A 19933-nucleotide genomic window follows, 5' to 3' on the forward strand; every position below is an offset into this window, starting at 1 on the left:
GAGGAAATAAATTGGTGTCATCAGAGTATTATATCTCAATTGAACAAGTTCATCTGCATCACATTTAGGATAATCATTTTCTCGATGGTGTTTGGTTTAGATCTTGAAATTTAAAGGGCCCTTGGTTTTCTAGGAACGCCTTCAGCACAAAGAAAGGGTATTCACTACTATAGTACAGTCTTGCTGTGAGTTGAATCCTTTCTTTTGATCTCTTAACAATTCCAAGAATCTGTAACAAGTACATAGCAATGGTGCTGTTAATCTGAGGTGTGTATTTGAATTTGAAGTTGTGTACTCTTGTCTTTCCTGGCAAACTTTATAAAGAGGTCTGAAGTAGGTTTTGAAGCCGAGATCTGAAGGAGGTGAAGAGGACTGTTTTCGCCTCTTCCAAATACTGTTTTCTACCTGTTGAAGCTGTTGTGCTTATAAGAAGTGCACAATCAAATGTGGTGTTTTAAAATGAAATGTACGATTTGCAGTTAACCAAAAATCTGGTTATAAGTGCAGTATAGCTAGTGTCTCATTTGCTTATTTTATTTGCATGATCTATTCTAGGCAACCATGTTTGTGTACTATAGGAGATAAGAGATGAAGTTAGGTCTACCACTGATCTGATTTGGTAGGGCTATTCTTGTCAGCTTCTACTTGTCCCTGCAGGTCCTGAATTGTACCTTTTTCCTTTTCAGAGGTGGCTTATCAGCTTGTTAGACACTACACGTGAAAGATTGTCTGAAGCTACTCTAAGCATGTTAGCATTTGCCAGCAGATAAGTGAACCGGCGTACAGGTTGTTGAAGTAGTTTATTTCGTTTGCTTCCCTAAAGGCTTTTGTGAAAGATGTGTACAAAAACAATGAGAAGATGCTTTTAAAAAGCCTTCAGGTAAAGATACAACTACAACAGTCTCAATACCACAAGCATAACAGAACTCAACTCTCTTGGACATGCAGCGTATTTGTACTGTTCTTCTAGACACCAGTGCACAGGCAGCATGAGGAAAATACACAAATACGGGATAGCAGGATCATACCACTTCTTGGAAGCTGTTCTTTTACAGTAGTGACTCAAGGTCCTGAGTGATGCGTTGAGGTCTGCAATTTCTGCAAGAAGGGGTTTGTTGCCCGTTTTTAATAATAACATGTAAGGAAATTGTTCTGGTTCAAGTGCCCATAAAGCAGAGGCAGCTGTCTGAAATAACGTTTCAGGATAAGCAGAATATGGATTCTTATAGTTAACTGGCACATTAGTAGTTAATGCAGTTTCATTTCATTTTGGTTAATTTTTTCCAGCCTCTGAAAACTTTCAAAGTTGAGTTTCTACAACGTTTTTTTCTGGTATTTCCCTACAACATGAAAACTAAATAGAAAGATAAGGCTTTTCAATTCTAAAAATCTGCACATTAGTCAGACTCCTAAAAAATATTTTAGTGCTTGAAATTGTAGAAGATGCTTATTAAGACTTTCATTAATGCCTGGACAGGCGTCTAATCTTAACAGATTTTTGATTTCTAGGACAGGGAAGCAGGTAGTCCTTGTTCACTTCTCAAGATCTCTGAGGCTCCAGTCTTTTGTGATGAGAAGTCTATATGACAGTTCTGCTTGTAGTCCTTTTGGACTGGGTGTCACATGGCAGCTGCAGCTTCGGTGCTGTCTCACATGTGTGCTTGTATTCCGTGGCAGATGTGGGCGTTGGAACAACGTGTGCTGCTGTCTGGCTGAATGCATCTGAAGACCTGTTGGTCCTTTACTAGTACACAAAACCTAATGAGAGACAGTACCTAAAATGCAGTATTAGAAGTTGCCCTCCGCCCCCAAACTCAAGATGAACTAATAAAAGTATGAGCAGTGTAGGAAAGACCTTTTTGACCAAGTTTTCTACACGTCCTAGCAAACACAACTAAATTTACTGTACAGCACACTTCTATTGTAGGGGTTTAGCTTATTCCCTAGTATGTAGCACTATTGCATTTTCTTAGCAAAGGCTTTCCATTCCTGATATTACATTTTTTCAGAAAGGAATTTTCTACCCTTATGAAATTAACAGAAGGTAGAAAGCAGGAAATATGCAAAATGGAAGAGGAGCTGTTATTCCAAGGACGCTACAGGACCATAGCTAATTCTCATTGCATAGAGAAAACATCTTGAATATTTTTTTTTCTAGCAGGAAAACTGATTAGTGTGAGGCAGTAACAAATACTATTGTTAAGAGTCTAAATCATCCTACGTACAATGTGGGTATTTACCCTACCTATCCCCTAGGTATCTTCCAGCATGACTTCTCAGTTTAACTCATGTTTGTAGGAGTGGCTGTGAAATAGCTACATTTCCCCTGGTTTTATTTATAGTTGTCTATAAATACTTCCTGAAACCCAATCTCTTTAAGTATCACTTAATTGTGTCATGCAAGACTTAATTACACTGATAATAAATAGACATTAGAATATTTTTAGCTAAGCATGCTGTCATGATGCTTCCTGTGCATGATGCATAAAACGACTGAAATGTCAGTATCTGAAGGCCATCAAAAAGCTCTGAAAACAGATGCTTGAAAAGTGTCACAACTGGGCTTCTTTCCTTAAATATGAAGTACAACTTGGTACGTTATGGCTATGTATGTTAGTTTCAGTAAAGTACTTGGGAAAAGGCTGTTTTTCTGGGGCTGGTCATAACAAGTGGCGAAAGGTTGTAACTGACAATTTCTTGAGACTGAACACTCCTTAAACTGATTGTCTCTGACCTCAGATAAGCATTCCATGGAAATAGTGTAAGAGCCTGCATTAAATAGAGCATGAGTACCATCAAAAGGGCTCTTTCCTTTCTAGGACCTGATCAGTAAATCCTTAAGTAAACAGCATGTAGCATATTTCTCTTGTTCAAAGAGACTTGCAGGTAATCTTTTCAGCTGTTAACTCCTGCCCAAACATCGCAAATGTTAGTGACTGGGTGATACATGGTCCAAATAGAACAGATTAAATATCTGGGAGGTGTTAAGCTTAAAGGACAGCTTAGGTAATGTTCTTGGAATCGCAGGGGTTTCCCGCTTTCTAAAAAAAAAAATAAAATCAACAAACAACAAACTGAAAGAAACACAGCAGTAATAGTTCTAGTCTGGTTGCAACTGGATGGGCTGCAGGGAAAAAGCGATTCTTTGTCCTCTGAAATACCCTTAAACGCTGCAAGTTTTCACTAACTCAGTTTTTGATAGGGGAGAAAGTTCCTTGTTATGTTTCTTGTGGATCTTTGCTTTTCTCCATTTAACTTTTCCAATTGTATATTTTTGTTTTAAATGTTGTTAAGAAGTCAGGATCAAGAAGTTTGCTTATTCTTTATTTAAGAAGCCTAGCTTATTGGCCTTTTAATGCTCATTGCTTTATTTGTATCCTTAAGCAAATAGTATTGTGTGCCTCTCCCCAACACCGCTCCAATTGTATCCCTTAGGGGTTTATTTTATTTTTTTTTACTATGGTCTGAACTGGTTAAATAATCTTTGTGCTGCTTATTAGCATCACAGTTTCCTTCAGTTTGTCACTTAACGTACAAGTGAAATTCCTCTCCTTGCTGTGTTAAGATCTTGTTTGTTACATTTTTAACCCTGGTTGTTAATTTAAAGTTTGATTAAGTCTTGAAAAGAATCTGAAACTGCAGTTGCTATTACCTCTGCTTTTTCATAACTTCATTTTAAATGGATGATATAGCTGAGTATATATTTGTCACTCTTAAGACTTCATGAAGGAAAGGGAAAGATATTTCTCAGAATTATACATTCTCCTTGTTTGCACAGCAATGTTTTCTGCAGGTGGCAGGTTATGAGAAGCCCATCTGTATCTGAAGAACTTTCCTCATGCTTTTGACATTCTTAAGCATTTTACTTTTGGTATATGCCTTATGCATGTTTCTAGAACCAGACACAGCCGTTTTTTCCATTAGCTGATACCTATTTCACATCTTCCTCCCTCTCTTTTATTATGACTTACCTACTCCCATTTCAGGGCTCTTCATTATGTTCCTTTTTACAGCAAACATCCTATGCGAACTTTACTATATTAGTACAGGCTGTATGTGCTACATCTAATGTCATAACGTTAATCACACCTGAAATAGGTATTATATGAAGCTGTTTGTCTTGATATATTTCCAACTTCTTGACCAACTTCTGTTTTAGTTCTTCACAATGTTTGTTTTCAACTGGCAATCCATATAGGTTTTGACTTCTCTACAAAAAAAATGGTGGAGTTCAACAAACTTCCCTCCATTCTAATGTTAAGATAATTACTTTAGTGGCCCTAAGTTAGCCAATCTGAGAAGAAATTGTATTACCCAGCTGAGAGTTCATTATTTCAGGAGGTGTTTGGAAAGCCTCAGCTGCTCTGTATAACCGTAGGTTTTCAGACTGAGTTTAATTTGCATATACAAGCTACTCCAGTGGGTGTCTAGAGTAGATCATAGGATCATAGAATAGTTTAGGTTGGAAGAGACCTTTAAAGACCATCTAGTCCAACCACCCCTGCCATGGGCAGGGACACCTCCCACTAGCACAGGTTGCTCAAAGCTCCATCCAACCTGACCTTGAACACTTCCAGGGATGGAGCATCCACAGCTTCTCTGGGCAACCTGTGCCAATGCCTCACTGCCCTCATAGCAAAAAATTTCTTCCTGGTATCTAATCTAAATCTGCCCTCTTCCAGTTTGATGCCATTACCCCTCGTCCTGTCACTGTAGCCTTGTAAAAAGTCCCTCTCCAGCTTTCTTGTAGGTCCCCTTTAAGTACTGAAAGGCCACAGTAAGGTCTCCCCAGGGCCTTCTCTTTTCCAGGCTGAACAAACCCCACACTCTCAGCCTGTCCTCATCGGAGAGATGCTCCAGCCCTCTCGTCATCTTCATGGCCCTCCTCTGGACCTGCTCCAACAGGTCTGTGTCTTTCCTGTGCAGAGGGCCCCAGAGCTGGACGCAGCATTCCAGGTGGGGTCTCATGAGGGTGGAGTAGAGGGGCAGAATCACTTCGCTTGACCTGCTGGTCACCCTTTTTTTAATGCAGCCCAGGATACAGTTGGCTTTCTGGGCTGCAAGCACACGTTGCTCGCTCCTGTCCAGTTTTTCATGCACCAGTGTCCCCAAGTCCTTTTTTGCAGGGCTGTTCTTGATCCATTCATCCCCCAGTCTGCACTGATACCGGGAATTGCCCTGGCCCAGGTCCAGGACCTTGCATTTGGCCTTGCTGAACTTCATGAAGTTAAGATGACACTGGTGAGGTTATAAGGTTAGATGACACTGGTGATGGACCTGCCAAAACAGCTGCTGATTCTTGCTTCATGTTATGTGGGGGAGTTTAGGGGGTGTCTTTTTCTGCAAAACTGATGATCCTCTCTGAACAGAGTGCTAAAGAAGCGATAGAATTGTAAACTTCACACATATCTCAACTGAAAGTGTTTCTGAAAATGTTTTGTAAGACTTTAATAAAGCAACCTAAACTGTGACGTCTTTGTGATTTTTATCATTTGCATACCTCTACAGGATTAAAATGCCATTGATGATTTGTAAGAGACCATGGGATTCCTTTCACTCTGCAGTGTTAAGCGTACGTGCATTTTTTTCAGGATTATGCAGAACATGTTTAAACTTCTACTGGTGTAAAATGCTGTGGGAGGTAAACTTGCAGCCAGGACGTTCATACAACTTGTATTCAATTTGTCTTAGGCCGGTGTTATTCTGTATGTTTTTGAGAAGTCAGTAACTGTATGAATGTAATATTAGCCCTTTGTTTGTATAGCATTAGGTTGCTGTTTGCTTAAAAATCATTTGAGGAAACAAAGTTCTGACCTTCTATCAAACTGGTTTTCTTCAGCGTTTGGTCTAATGCTCTCTGTAGGCTTGCTGCCTGCCCATAACTAGTGAAGAATTCACCAGTTGGGATTGTTAACATTAGCTGCTGTTAGGTATTGGACAGTTTGGTATACTTGAAGCATCTACAATGCAAGAATTCAGGAAAGCTGCATATTGCAGCTGGTTTTAATATCCATTTGATATTAATCTGAATTTCCACTGAAGTGATGGTAATTCTCTAAAATGAACCTGAAGGTGTAGAGATGTTTGCTTAGTTTATTCTTTAATGGGACTCTGTTTTCCTCCTAAGATGGTATTTTCATTGGATGGGCATCAGGGATTCACAGGCGTTGGGGCTGAAATTTGGTGAACCGGCGGACTCCTACACGGACAGTTTTCTTGCATGAATTGTAGAAAGTGGCCTGCCTTTAGAGCTTGTGGCTTAGGTACAAGTTGGAGAAGTAGGGCATGTATAAGAAGGCAGTGGGCAGATGATGCCTTTGTATAGTGATGTTCTGTACCAGGACAAAATATTCTTCCATTTCTTTAGCAGTTCTTTGATAGGGCAGCACTGTTTATTGAGATAGTTCTTAGCTTCTTCTGGCTACTTCCTCCCCGCCATGCCTTCCCCCAGTGCTCTATGAAGTACTGACATTTTCCATTGCAAAGAGTTTAATACTGCAAACTTGACTAAACCAGCTCTGGGCATTCAAAACCAGCCCAGTAAGGTGTTAAAAACACCACTTCCCACCCCCCACCCCCGAAATACAGCTCAGTGATATCTGAAGGGTAAGCCTTGGGCATTGATCAAATTATGAAGCAGAACGGTTCCTACACTGTTTCATGCTCCGTCCTTGAATCTAGCATGAGCATTACAGGTACAGCTTCTATGCTTTTGTCCTACCATAGGCTTAACTGGTAGGAGAATGTATGAGTGAATGGTGATTTGTGGGTTTTTTTTTTTAGGTTTGGACAAAGACATCTGTGATTAAGCTGATGCAGCTGAGGTGTTCAGACACTTAAGTAATTCATGTAGTTCTGAGATTCTCTCAGAAGACACCTTTGAGCCCCTGGGGATGTGGCTTACAGTGAAGTTCTGTGGCCGTTTTAAACCACACAGCTGCTGAAAGCAGCACTTCTGCCCATCCTTCCCTCTCCAGTCTGTACCTTTTCCCTTTTACCACCAAAAGTATTCATACAGCTGTGCAGTGAACTGGACTGGGCAACTGATTATGAGAAAGACTAAACTAACAAACACCACCTTCTTTACAACTCAGGTTTAACCCACATCAGATTGCAAAAATGAGAGAGGGAGGCAAGGACAGGCAGGACTGTCTTTGGCAACAGCGATGGCTTTTATGCTGATTTAGGATGTTCAAAACTACAGAGTTCTGTCCTGCATCTCACTAAAAATTGTTATCGTACCAAAAGCATAAAACTCCTATACTGTTCGTAATGCAGTTTGTAGTTAGTTAATTCCGAGTGGCAGGATTCCCCATTCTTCTCATCTTTTTTTTTTTTTTTTTTGCTTTGGTCAAGCATCTACTTCTGCATTGCCTTTCTCTTTGTGTGGGAGAGGGATCTCTTTCTTTGTTTCCTTGTGTTTGGTGTTCTAGGCAGATCTTTAGTCTCCTGCAGCCTGCATGAATCAGAAGGTGATCTCTGGTGATCCAAGAAGAAATATATAGTGCAGTATAGCGCAGGGGCAGAAAAGCTAATACAGGATGTGGAGTTCAGAATAAGAACGTTCTCTCATTGTTTTAGTGATAGCTTGCATCTAAATGGCAAACTTGTTCTAAATTCTAGAAAACACATGTAATTGAAGATATTTAAGTTATGAGTACAGTGGATATTTTAATGGAGGGAGGTCTGGAATATTTCAGATTATTTCTAAAAGAAAAATTCTTTTTGTTTGGTTTTTTTTTTTTTTGGGCAAAGACTGCTACTGCTTGTTCTTAAAGTCTGCCTTAATCAGTTGGATAAAACATCCTTTAGAAAGGCTTGTTTTAGTAAAAGCAGCCAAAGTCTCCAAATTGTAATTGATGAGTGTGTTTAGTTACCTGGCAGCATGAAAACTTGGTAACATTTCCAATGCTGGCAAACCCAAAATGATGTTGATATTTCTACTATTGGACTCCTCAACTCTTACTGTGTCTGTAGTGTGGAAGCCTGTTGAGAGATCTGGGGCAGCTTATTTTAATACTGCAAATGTGTGTGGGGGGGAAATATGCCTCAATTCATTTGAGATGCAAGATAAGCTGAGATCACAGTGGATGAGCAAACTTAATTATACTCCAAATTTTTTTTCATTCTGTGAGAAGTTAAATGATACTTCATGACTCAACACTAAATTTTATTAGAGAAGTATGCTAAAAATCCATTACTGAGTTCAGTTCAAAACTTGCCTTTAATACTGAAGTTAAATTGTCTTCTTGCATACAGTTCTAATAACTGACTCTTCTTGTTCACAGATAACTACTCTTATTAACCATAAGGATAAACCAAAGCGTTCAGACAAGACTCTGCAAGCAATTCAGCGAGTGGGCCAAGCAGTTAACCTGGCAGTTGGAAGATTTGTTACAGTAGGGGAAGCTATAGCCAACGAAAATCATGAATTGAAAGAGGAAATGAGTGTTGCTTGCATCGAGGCAAGGAGGGCAGGTAAGTAGTTACTCATGAAATTTGTAACCTATTGTGCTTGTGCCGTTTTTGGCACACTATTTTTAGTGTCAGGAATAATTTAAGAACTTTATTATTTATCTTAACTTTATTATTAAAGTTTATTAAGCCTTATTAAGCCTAATAAGTTTGAAGTTTATCAGGACATAGCTTTATTATTAAGTTTATTATTTGTCTTAACAGTTTATCTTTAAGATAAACAGCGGACTTGTGGGTAAGTGCTTGGGTTTTATCTTTCAAATAACCTCAGAAGACTGAGAAACTTGCCTTTTGGTGTCCTAGACAGTATATTCCTTGCTGAATCACTGTGCTGGCCTCAAACTTTGGGGATGGAGGTCAGACCATTTTTGTGATTTTTTTTTTTTTTTTTTTTTTTTTTTTTCCCTTTTAAAAAGAAACTTGGAAGTTGGGCATGGTACTGTAAGAAATCCTCTGAAAATCCCTCAGTGATGAGTCGCAATGTCTGGAGGCATGCTTGTGATGAATGATTGTTTTTGTGATTTGAAGGACTACTCTAGATAAACTTCAGACTGAAAATTCATGGTCGCTCCAGTAAACTTGGCTGCAAACAGAAATGTCCTAATTTGAAAACATTCCATTTGTTATATGAAGCATGTGTTTTCTCTTCAGAGATCCAAGTAAAAATGCTGACAAGCCAAAATTGCCAAAGTTTACGTCAATAATCTCAGCTGCTAGAAGACCAGTGCAGTCTAGATCTCTTATTTTTTGACTTGCCAGTTATGCTGTGGTGTGGTGGATTGACCCTGGCTGGACTCCAGATGCCCACCAAAGGTGCTCTACCACTCCCCCTCCTTAGCTGGACAGGGGACAGAGAATGTAACGAAAGGCTCATGGGTCAAGATCACTCAGCAGTTACTCACGTGCAAAACCAGGCTTGACTTGGGGAAATTAATTTAATTTATTACCAATCAAATCAGAGTAGGGTAATGAGAAATAAACCCAAATCTTAAAACACCTCCCCCCCCCACTTCCCATTTTCCTGGGCTCAATTTCACTCCAAATTTTCTCCACCTCCTTCCACTGAACGGAGCAGGGGGACAGGGAATGGGGGTTGTCTCTGCCACTCCCTCTTCCTCAGGGAGAGGACTCCTCACACTCTTCCCCTGCTCCAGCATGGGGTCCCTCCCATGGGAGACAGTCCTTCACGAACTTCTCCAATGTGAGTCCTTCCCACAGGGTGCAGTTTGTCAGGAACTGCTCCAGCATGGTTCCACAGGGCGCAGTCCTTCAGGAACAGACTGCTGCAGCATGGGTCCCCCCTCGGATCACAAGTCCTGCCAGCAAACCTGCTCCAGCATGGGCCTCTCTCTCCACAGGGCCACAGGTCCTGCCAGGCACCTGCTCCAGCATGGGCTTCCCACGGGGTTGCAGACTCCTTTGGGTGCATCCACTTGCTCCTGTGTGAGGTCCTTCATGGACTGTAGGTGGATACCTGCTCCACCATGGACCTCCCTGGGCTGCAGGGGGACAGCCTGCCTCACCATGGTCTTCACCACAGGCTGCAGGAGGTGCCTGGCGCACCTCCTCCCCCTCCTTCACTGACCTTGGTGTCTGCAGAGTTGTTTCTCTCACACATTCTCACTCCTCTCTCTGCTGCTGTTGTTGCACAGCAGTTTTTCCCCCTTCTTAAATACGTTAATCCAGAGGTGCTACCACCACTGCAGATGGGCTCGGCCTTGGCCAGTGGCAGGTCCATCTTGGAGCCAGCTGGCATTGTCTCTGTCGGACATGGGGGAAGCTTCTAGCAACTTCTCACAGAAGCCACCCCTGTAGCACCCCTGCTACCAAAACCTTGCCATGCAAACCCAATACATATACCCAAGTGCTTTTTCTCCTTATCAATGTATCCAGGAGGAGCTCAGAATCTAAAAATAGTCTGCAGTATTTTCCCTTACCAAGTTGTTACACTTGGAAGTTTTGTTTCCTGTTATGCAGTAATATGCCTCAGTCTAGAGGAGTGAAGATACACACTGTTTACTTTTTGGTCAAGCCTCACATTTATCTTCGCATGGGTCAGTTTTTCTTCGAGCTATCTATTTGAGATCTAATTGAAGGCTTACATGTGAAATTCAGTATATCAAACATGTTTGCTGCTGGGTTTTTTTGGTGGTGGGGTTTTTTGTGCCAGTATTATCTCTGTGGACTGTTAATTGTTGGACAAGGTAAGAGAGTCCTTTGTGCAGAGAAGTTCTTAAGGATAACTGTCCTCTGAATTCAGTCTCTGAACGCAGTTGCTCAAGTGCCATTTTGAACAACATCAGTGTTCCCAAGGAAGCCAATAAAATCTCCTGGCCAATTATAGCCAAGAATATTGAATTGTATAAAAGAATCCCATGTTCTGATGGCATGGGCAGCAGAAAGGCCTTGCTGTTTAGGACAGAGGATGTTGTAGAGTTGTTCACGTTTATTTTTAGCCAGTAAATTAGATAGTGCTTCAAAAAATAAAAGGACACTTTGTTAGCCAGCGTTGCTGACTCCTGTTCATCCCTCTGTCCGCCAGGACCATCATTTCTTTCCTTGCAAAGGTTCTCGTTAGGCAGCTGACCCCAGCCTCTGCTGCTGTAGGTGTTATCCTGGCCCACATGCAGGACTTAGTATTACTGCCTTTGTTGGACTTCACAAGTAAGATTTCAACACTAAAGGATTTAGAACATTAGGTGTCTCAGTTGCTACGAAAAGTAGGGAGTCTTTAAATCAATTGCATATCCTGCAGAGGCTTTGAAGGATGACAGATGTTGTATCTGCCTCTTGTGAAGGGTATAATCAGTGATCTAAAGTGTTTCAGACTTGTTATGACTATTTCCTTGTAATAAACCTTGTAATTCGATTGACTCAAAATAGAATCATAAAACACTGCAGAGGGTCACGTAGCAGATTTTGCCTAACATTAGTCTTGCACTGTGTCAGTGTTTACAGTGACGGTAGAGTAGTGGAATGTAACTCAAAGCAGCACAGTTTTAGATGCCCATCTGTGATTTTTTTTTTTATTTTTTTTTTCCTCCAAAACTGGGAAAGACTGGTTAATTTACAAGAAAAAACACATGTCAAGAATGAGTTAGTGTCATAACACTTTTGGTATTCTCTGCCAGTTGACTACATAGCCCTAAAGGAAGACACGGAGTGAAATGGAAGCAATAAATAGTGCTCTCCTATTTTTGCCTTGTCTTTTATTACAGAGAGGGACTAAATTAAGAAGGTTGAAAACTAACAATCTAAAATGGATAAACAGAATCACAGAATAACTTAACAGAATAACAGTGTGTGACCACCCTTACAGTGTCAAAAATATTTTCTTATATCTCGTCCATTACTTTTTGTCCTGTCACCATACACCTCTGGGATCAGCCTCTCTGTCTTCTCTATACCTGCCAATTAAGTTGTAGACCGCAGTAAACTCTGCCATTGGCCTTTCCTTCTTAAGATTGAACAAACCCGCTTCCTTCAGCCTCTCCCCTTGTGTCACATGCTCCACTGTCTCAGTGTTTTCCCTTGTACTAAGGAGCCCCAAACTGGACATGGTACTCCAGATGCTGTCTCACAGGTGCCAATCAGAAGGGAAGAACTGTTTCTGCAGCCTGCTGGTTACGCTTCTACTAACAACCCAGTGTGCAGCTGGCCAGCATTGTTGACTCCTGTTCATCTCTCTGTCCACCAGGACCATCATGTCTTTCCTTGCAGAGGTTCTCTTTAGGCAGCTAACCCCAGCCTCTACTGCTGTAGGTGTTATCCTGGCCCACGTGCAGGACTTGGTATTACTGCCTTTGTTGGACTTCACAAAATTCCTGTCAGATCATCTTTCCAGCCTGTCCCTCTGTCTAGCAGCCCTGTCCTCCAGTGTTAGACACTCCCCCAGTTTGGTGTTGTTCACGCACTTGCTGAACATGCTGGCCCATCATCCAGGGAATAGTTTTGATGCCTTGTATCAGTCCCTGAGGGTTGCAGCTGGTAACTGACCACCTGTTGTACTTGGTACTACTGATCACCTTCCCCAAGCCCAACAGTCAGGTCCATTTTCTGCCCACCTTATTTGTTCACTTATCCAGCCCATATCTCATGTTTTAGTTATAAGGACACTATGGGAGATCATGTCGGAGGCCTTGGCTGAACCTGAGATACACAGCATCCATTACTTCCTTTTCTAGAGACTTTGTCGTCTCATCGTAGAAGAAATTCAGGTCGATAGGGGACTATTTGCCCTTCCAGGTTTGTGCTGGCTCTTCCCGATAGCCTTTTTCTGCTTCGTCTGGTAATGACTTCCAGGATGATTTTAATAATAATTCTGGAGACTGAAGTGAGGCAGACCAGCCCGTAATTACCCGATTTATTTTTTTTCTTGCTACCCTTCTTGAAAATGAGTGTTTCTGTTGCCTTTCTATCATTGGAACTCTGTCCTAATTGTCGCAAGCTTCAGATGTGATAGCAGCATTACAGTGACACCGAATTGTTCCTTTGGCACTCTTGGATGTGCCCCGTGGTCTCATGCGTGCCCAGCTGTCTTAAATATGCTGTAGCTCAGTCTTTTTACCCTACCAGGTCTTGTTCCTTGTAGCTTACTCCTAGGGCACCATTCCTGTTCCTGTAGTTGCAGAGCTGTAGGCAGAGAAGGAAACCTTTGTTATGTTGTCACAAGTCTCAAGTTTCTAGGGCTGTCTGGAGCTTTTGACAGGCAGATGTTGCAGCTCTTTCTATGTTCTCTGATTACTCTTTGTATGATTAGATGCTTCACCTATGACTTGATAATTCATCTTCAAGAAGGTGAATCCCACAGCATAAGAAATCGGGTAATGATCTTGTGCATCCTTCCTTGGTTACCAAAAGCACTTTACATCTATTTTAATTGTTCTCTGTGCGTTTTTACAGGGTTTTATGTTGTCACATATATTTTGTGGTCAAATGAAGAGACTGGGGTTAATCTGCTGATAAAGTTGAACAGTTCCAACTAGAAATTGGCCTGAACTGGAATGAATTTGACTGTGGAGAAGGCAATGGCCAATCTGTTTTGCTGTTAAATTATCTCCTCGCCTGACTGGAGACTTGTCCTACAACTTTACTGTTAGTGTATCTGGCTGCCCTCACTGTTTGGGTAATAGCCATACTTAGCCATAATAGCCATAATTATTCTTGCTTCTTCAGGCCCTTCAGCTATGGAACTCACCATTTCAGATTGTACTCTGCTTATTGTATTTCCGTGCCTATAATAGAGAGACCCTCTGATTATTTGTACCGTTGCTTTTATGACCTGTCTTGGTCCTAGCAAAAGTACTGGAAGTTCTTTGCCATAATGCAAGACCTATTCAGACAATTTATGAACTGAAGGGATTATCAAGGTGTTGGAGGAGAGAAATCTATGCATAACCACTATGAAGCATGGAGCTCTGTAGTTTGAAGGACTGTCAGGCCGTCTTTGTTCCATAGTGTTTCTGTGTGGTATTTCCAGAGTAATAATGCACCCTGAGGTTCTTCATAGGGACCTCTGGCTTTATCAGGCTTTTGAAGTGAGTATCTTGTCTGCTTAGGTGAATTACCTTACTTGAGATTTTGAAGATGAGTCATAGGGGACTCAATTAAATGTCCTAGATTTTATCTTCAGGGATGACCTGCAGGTTAGTTGTGGGTTGATCATCTTGTCTTGCATGCTAACAAAAATCATGTCTAAGAGCTTGCCTGAGTTCAATCTCCCAGCAGTCCTTATGTGGTTGTGGAACAGGAAACTGCTCTGTGCCTTTCCTCTATTGCACTATTACCTAGGGGACTCCAGAAGATTGAATTGAATAGGGGCCTGTGATTTTTCTCAGACAAGGAGATCCATTGACTGCATTGGATTGTAGAATTTTTAACTGCATAAAAATAAAAGTGGTCAAAGAGTTCTGTTTAACCATTATCATATTAAATGCTAGTTGAATAAAAAGATGCTTATGAACTGAAAATCAGTGCTGCTTTGCCTTTTTTTTTTTTTCTCTCTCCTGTTTCTGATGACATACTGTCTGGTGGTCCTCCTTTGAACATAAAGTGCAGAAGTTTGACTAATGCTTCAGTCCTATAAGTTATAAAGTTATTGTTTGGGATCTCTTTATTCTTCACGCCTGAAGACTTCTACAGGAATAGGAAATCCATAAATTATGGTAATACTAACTGAAATTTGGAAGGTGGAGGGGAATTTGTAGTTCTTCGTTCCTTGCTGCATCCTACTTCTTCAGTGGGTTGATGCTGCAAGTGTAGATATTGATTTGCATTTTGCTATTAAAATTGGAAAAATGTCTCCCGTTAATGTTTTGTCCCTCCACGCTCCTCAGCTCCACTCCCTCCACCTCAAATATCCATAGACTACTGTAAGAAAATTAGTGTATGTTACAGATGGAAGAATGAGGCAGTACTGAATAGTCCAGATTTAAATATGGAGAGGGTGCCACCAACAGTCAGTAGGAGGAAGTGAAGTGAAATAAGAGAGTTCTAGGTAGCTGTGAAATTGTTGTTTTATCCCTCAAAGATAAAAGTTAAGAATGCTTAATGGCCCAGTATCTTTTTTTGTAAGTGTGGAGTGTTAATTATTTATTTTTTCCTTCTAGGTGAAACAATCGCACAGCTTACAGACGTGGCGAGCTTGGATCATCCAGAGTCTGATAGCCACATAACAATCTTTACGGACAAAACGGGTGTAGTAAAAGCTGCAAGGTTGTTGCTTTCTTCTGTCACAAAGGTGCTGGTGTTAGCAGACAGAATTGTTATTAAGCAAATTATAACTTCAAGAAACAAGGTATTTATAGCTTCTTTTTTGTTTTGTTTAACTGATATCTGGAGTCAATGCAAAAGAGTGGTGCTAAATGAAGTGGTATTTTCATTGTATGTCTAGGGAAAGTGCAAAATAAAGAGGTAAAAAAGGAGTGTCTTACACAGGTTCACCTACCAGATATCTGAAAGAGGATGTCTGTAAGTCAGGAGGAATAAAATAACAATTTTAAGTTACTTTCTACATTTTATGTATTGCTCTGTTGACTTAGTATGCTGGAGAAGATGTGTTACTGCTTATTTAACTTTAACTTTGCTGCGAGATGGAAAGTGTTTCTGTCAGTAAAATGGGCCGTAAAAGCTTCTACTTGCTAAGGACAGGATGTTTGTACTGTCAGGATCAAGACAAAGAGAGCATTATGAATGTGTCTAAGGCAAAAAGCTGTGAGGAATGCTGATAAAAGCCTGTGCTAGTGAAGTGAAGCTTTCAGATTAAAAGTTTTTTGTGCAGTTTAACTTATGTCTTGAAACTACTTAGCTGATTTAAATGATGTATGAAGACCCATTTAACCTCAAATGTAATCCATTTCATGTACTGCACTGTCTTGACTGTAGGATACTTTCTTTTTTTTTTCTCCCCTGATGTGCTAAAACAAAAATAGAAAAACCTCATGTTTGAAAAATGAGAGCCTGATAGGGCCTGAGTTTTTCCATTAATTTTCAACTCATAATCCAGAGTGGAGCCCCTCTTTTGACTCCTCATACTATCTCTCGTCTTTTGTCCCAATTTGCTTTCCAGACATGCTGGTCTCTATTTTATAGCTTCTAGATAAAAGACTCTTAGCTGAGTCCAGGATTCAAAAACTCTGTCAATACCTGTTTTAGCCTGGCTTTAGACTTAGCAGCACTCACTTGCTGTCTCACTGCTCCCCTATTCTCCCAGTGGTTGGTGAAGGTGGCAGCAGTTTTATTTTTTTGCTGAAATTACTTGTAGCTTTGCTCTTTTCTTGCACTGGAGACCGGAATGGTGCATTTAATACCTTTTGCTGCTTTTCCTGAGCTTTTTTCCTGCCCTTGTCTGCAGCCATGCAGTGATCTAAATTAATTCAGCTTTCCAAAAGTGACTGGTGTTAACACAGATTTAGGCTACAGAGCAGCTGTGCAAGTGCTTGTATCATGAAGGGATAAGGAGTGATACATCCTTTCAGCAGCAGGGCGTGGATTTTGATAGTCTTAAATATATATGAAAGTATTGTCATATATACAGGGATATGAACGTAGTAAGCACACGTGCAGGTTTTAATTTTGAAAGTATTTCAAATGAAGTCTCATTTTCCAGAGTAAGTGTGTCTGACTGATTGCCATAGTCACCCTAGTCTTTGTTGTTTTTTGGGTTTTACTGCATTCTTCTTTCTATGCATAGTCTACATCTGTTTTAGAATGTTGCCTTCTGTTTATGGTACCAGTAGAGCAGTTCACATCTCTAGGACCAAATTAAACAAACAATGGTGTCTTACACAGCCATACCCTGATATTTGTAGAGTACACTCCTGAAAAGTGCGCCAGACACTGGTATGATGGATAGCAAAGCAGTTGTTCCTGTAGGAAGTATTGTGGTAGAGGGATGATGTGGGCAGGGACTTACGAAGTGCACACAAATACTCAGGGATGGTGGAGTATAATGTGGCGTAGAGGATGGAAAGGCAGGAGCAGGATTATCAGTACTGCCAACTGGAGCAGATGCTGGCTCTTTGGAGTGGGTCACTGCTCCAGAAGATCTCAGCTGCATTTTCATCTCAGAAACTGAATGACCAATGTTAAACTTTTAGTGCTGGTTTGCTTGCTGCCTCTTTCTGAATGCCTTAATTTTCATTGTCATCATCTTCCTCATATGAATCAACAGTTGGTAAGTCAGCCAGGGGCAAAGGACAGCAAAACAGTGTAGTGGTTGGACATCGAATCTCATAGACTGATGAAGTGTTGAGGTCTCCTGGAATGGTGATCTGCTCCAGAACCCAGCCTCTGGTCGATGATGCTGATGATCCTGTTCCTGCTTCTGCCTCCTCTGCACCATATCTATTATCCCTGTGTTCTTAGCTTGTGTGCGTTTCATAAGTCCCTGCCCACATCTTTCCTATCTTACAAAATTTGTTGTACTGTCCATCAGACTTACTCACTGGATCAGTGAGCTTAATGTCTTGCTCCGCTTACTGTCCTCAGTCAGGCAAGGAGTGCCAGAACAATGAATAGGGAAGTGACAGACAGTGGGGGTGTTGACACACTCTGTGGATTGGATCGAAATATGGATGTGCCCTGAAGTGATGTCAGCCTACAACTGCCATCTGAAAGGTGACATTCATAGTACAGCAGTAATACGAAGTTCTAATTCAGGTATTATAGGAACTGAAAGCCTTTTTTGATACACATTTTTAACCTTGTATTTAAAAATGTACATTTTAATTACTATCTATGTGTTTCATGTTGAAGAAAGTTTAAAATGAAAAATTATGAAGACATCACAGGTATTTTGCATTTTAACAGCTTCTTGAATAAGCTTTAGACAAATTTAGAGCTGTCTGTACGGTTTCTCCCTGTTACGTAGTTTCTTGGAATGTCAGCTCTGTCTGGAATGTCTAGAATTGTTAGCTGTAATGGAAATGTGTGTGCTTTCACTGAAATTTTTATTTGACAAGAGATTTGTCATGACAGAAACACTTGCTCTAGGGTAACTAACAGAGTTGCTTGCAACCAAGACCGTACTCATGAAATTCTATACTTGCTTAAACTAAGAATGATTGAGCATAATCACTATTATTTTTAATCCATTCTTAGAAGAGAAAGTTGGACCTTAACTGGTATGTTTTCTCCTCTCACCACATTTACTTTTCTACATCCGCACTTTCTCAGTCCTGTGGTTTTCTGCTGCTTACACTCTTATACTGCCATTTTCACATCTTCATCTTTGCTGCTTCCTTCCAAGTCCTTTATATCCCAGCCTTGCTCATGCATCAACACCTAAATCATAGAAGTTCCTATTTCTGCAGGCTTTGTGGAATTGGCTGCATAACATGACATACTCGGACAGTCTAATATTGCATGATCACGGAATCACGGAATCTTCAGAGTTGGAAGGGACCTCTAGAGATCATCTAGTCCAACTCCCCTGCTAGAGCAGGATTACCTAAAGCACATCCCTCAGGGCTGCATCCAGGCGGGTCTTGAAAATCTCCAGAGAAGGGGACTCCACAACCTCCCTGGGCAGCCTGTTCCAGTGCTCTGTCACCCTCACCGTAAAGAAGTTTTTCCGTGTATTTGAACAGAACTTCCTATGTTCTAGCTTGTGCCCATTGCCCCTTGTCCTGTCACTGGGAACCATTGAAAAGAGCCTGGCTCCGTCCTCCTTAAACCCACCCTTTAGATACTTGTAAACATTAATCAGGTCCCCCCTCAACCTTCTCTTCTCCAGGCTAAAGAGTCCCAGCTCTTTCAGCCTTTCCTCATAAGGGAGGTGCTCCAGTCCCATAATCATCTTGGTTGCCCTTTGCTGGACTCGCTCCAGTAGTTCCCTGTCCCTCTTGAACTGGGGAGCCCAAAACTGGACACAGTACTCCAGTTGTGGCCTCACCAGTGCAGAGTAGAGGGGGAGAATGACCTCCCTCGACCTACTGGCCACAGTCTTTCCTGTGCAGCCCAGGATGCCATTGGCCTTCTTGGCAACAAGGGCACACTGCTGGCTCATGGATAATTTGCTGTCTACTATGACGCCCAGGTCCTTCTCCTCAGAGCTGCTTCCCAGCATGTCCGCCCCTAACCTATACTGGTGTTTGGCATTCTTCCTCCCCAGGTGCAGGACCCTACACTTGTTTTTGTTGAACCTCATTAGGTTCTTCTCTGCCCAGCTCTCCAGCCTGTCCAGGTCACGCTGGATGGCAGCACGGCCCTCTGGAGTGTCGGCCACCCCTCCCAGCTTGGTATCATCAGCAAACTTGCTGAGGATACACTCTGTCCTCTCATCTAGGTCATTAATGAATATATTGGACAAAATTGGACCAAGTATTGACCCCTGAGGGACACCACTGGTTACAGGCCTCCAACTGGACTCTGTGCCGCTGATCACAACCCTCTGAGTTCTGTCACTCAGCCAGCTCTCGATCCACCTCGCTGTCACCTCATCTAGCCCATACTTCCTCAGCTTCCTAATGAGGATGTTATGGGAGACAGTGTCAAAAGCCTTGCTAAGGTCAAGGTAGATGACATCTACGGCTCTCCCCTCATCCAGCCGATGATAAAGCAGTCAGTTCCACTGTGCTCACAGGATTTAGTGGAACATTTGCTTTATGTAGATTATGAGATTGAGGAGCTGTTGTATTCCAAAAGAACAGGTGCTTCCAGGAGGGTTTACCTGGGTTGCAGAGAGGGAGTAGTTTGTCATTATCAGGTATATAGAGTGCTTTATTAGTTCAAGGGAAGATACTTTTGGCATAGGAAAGGAAAGATCATAGAATCATAGAATTGTTAGGGTTGGAAGGGACCTTAAAGATTCCAACCCCCCTGCCATGGGCAGGGACATCTCCCACTAGATCAGGTTGCTCAGAGCCCCATCCAGCCTGGCCCTAAAAACTTCCAGGGATGGGGCTTCCACCACCTCTCTGGGCAACCTGTTCCAGTGTCTCACCACCCTCATGGTGAA

At 41.6% G+C, this 19933-nt stretch overlaps 1 protein-coding gene across 1 annotated transcript in view; it reads left to right on the forward strand.

Moving 5' to 3' along the window:
- Positions 1–19933, forward strand: part of CTNNAL1 (catenin alpha like 1) — a 62352-nt gene that overhangs the window by 13048 nt on the left and 29371 nt on the right. Inside the window, exons 2-3 of the mRNA XM_074576424.1 lie at positions 8289–8478; positions 15084–15271. Of these exons, the coding sequence (XP_074432525.1) occupies positions 8289–8478; positions 15084–15271 (378 nt within the window). The remainder of the gene's footprint in view (positions 1–8288; positions 8479–15083; positions 15272–19933) is intronic.

Source organism: Larus michahellis, chromosome 2 (genome assembly GCF_964199755.1).
Source record: "Larus michahellis chromosome 2, bLarMic1.1, whole genome shotgun sequence".
Lineage (NCBI taxonomy): Eukaryota > Metazoa > Chordata > Aves > Charadriiformes > Laridae > Larus > Larus michahellis.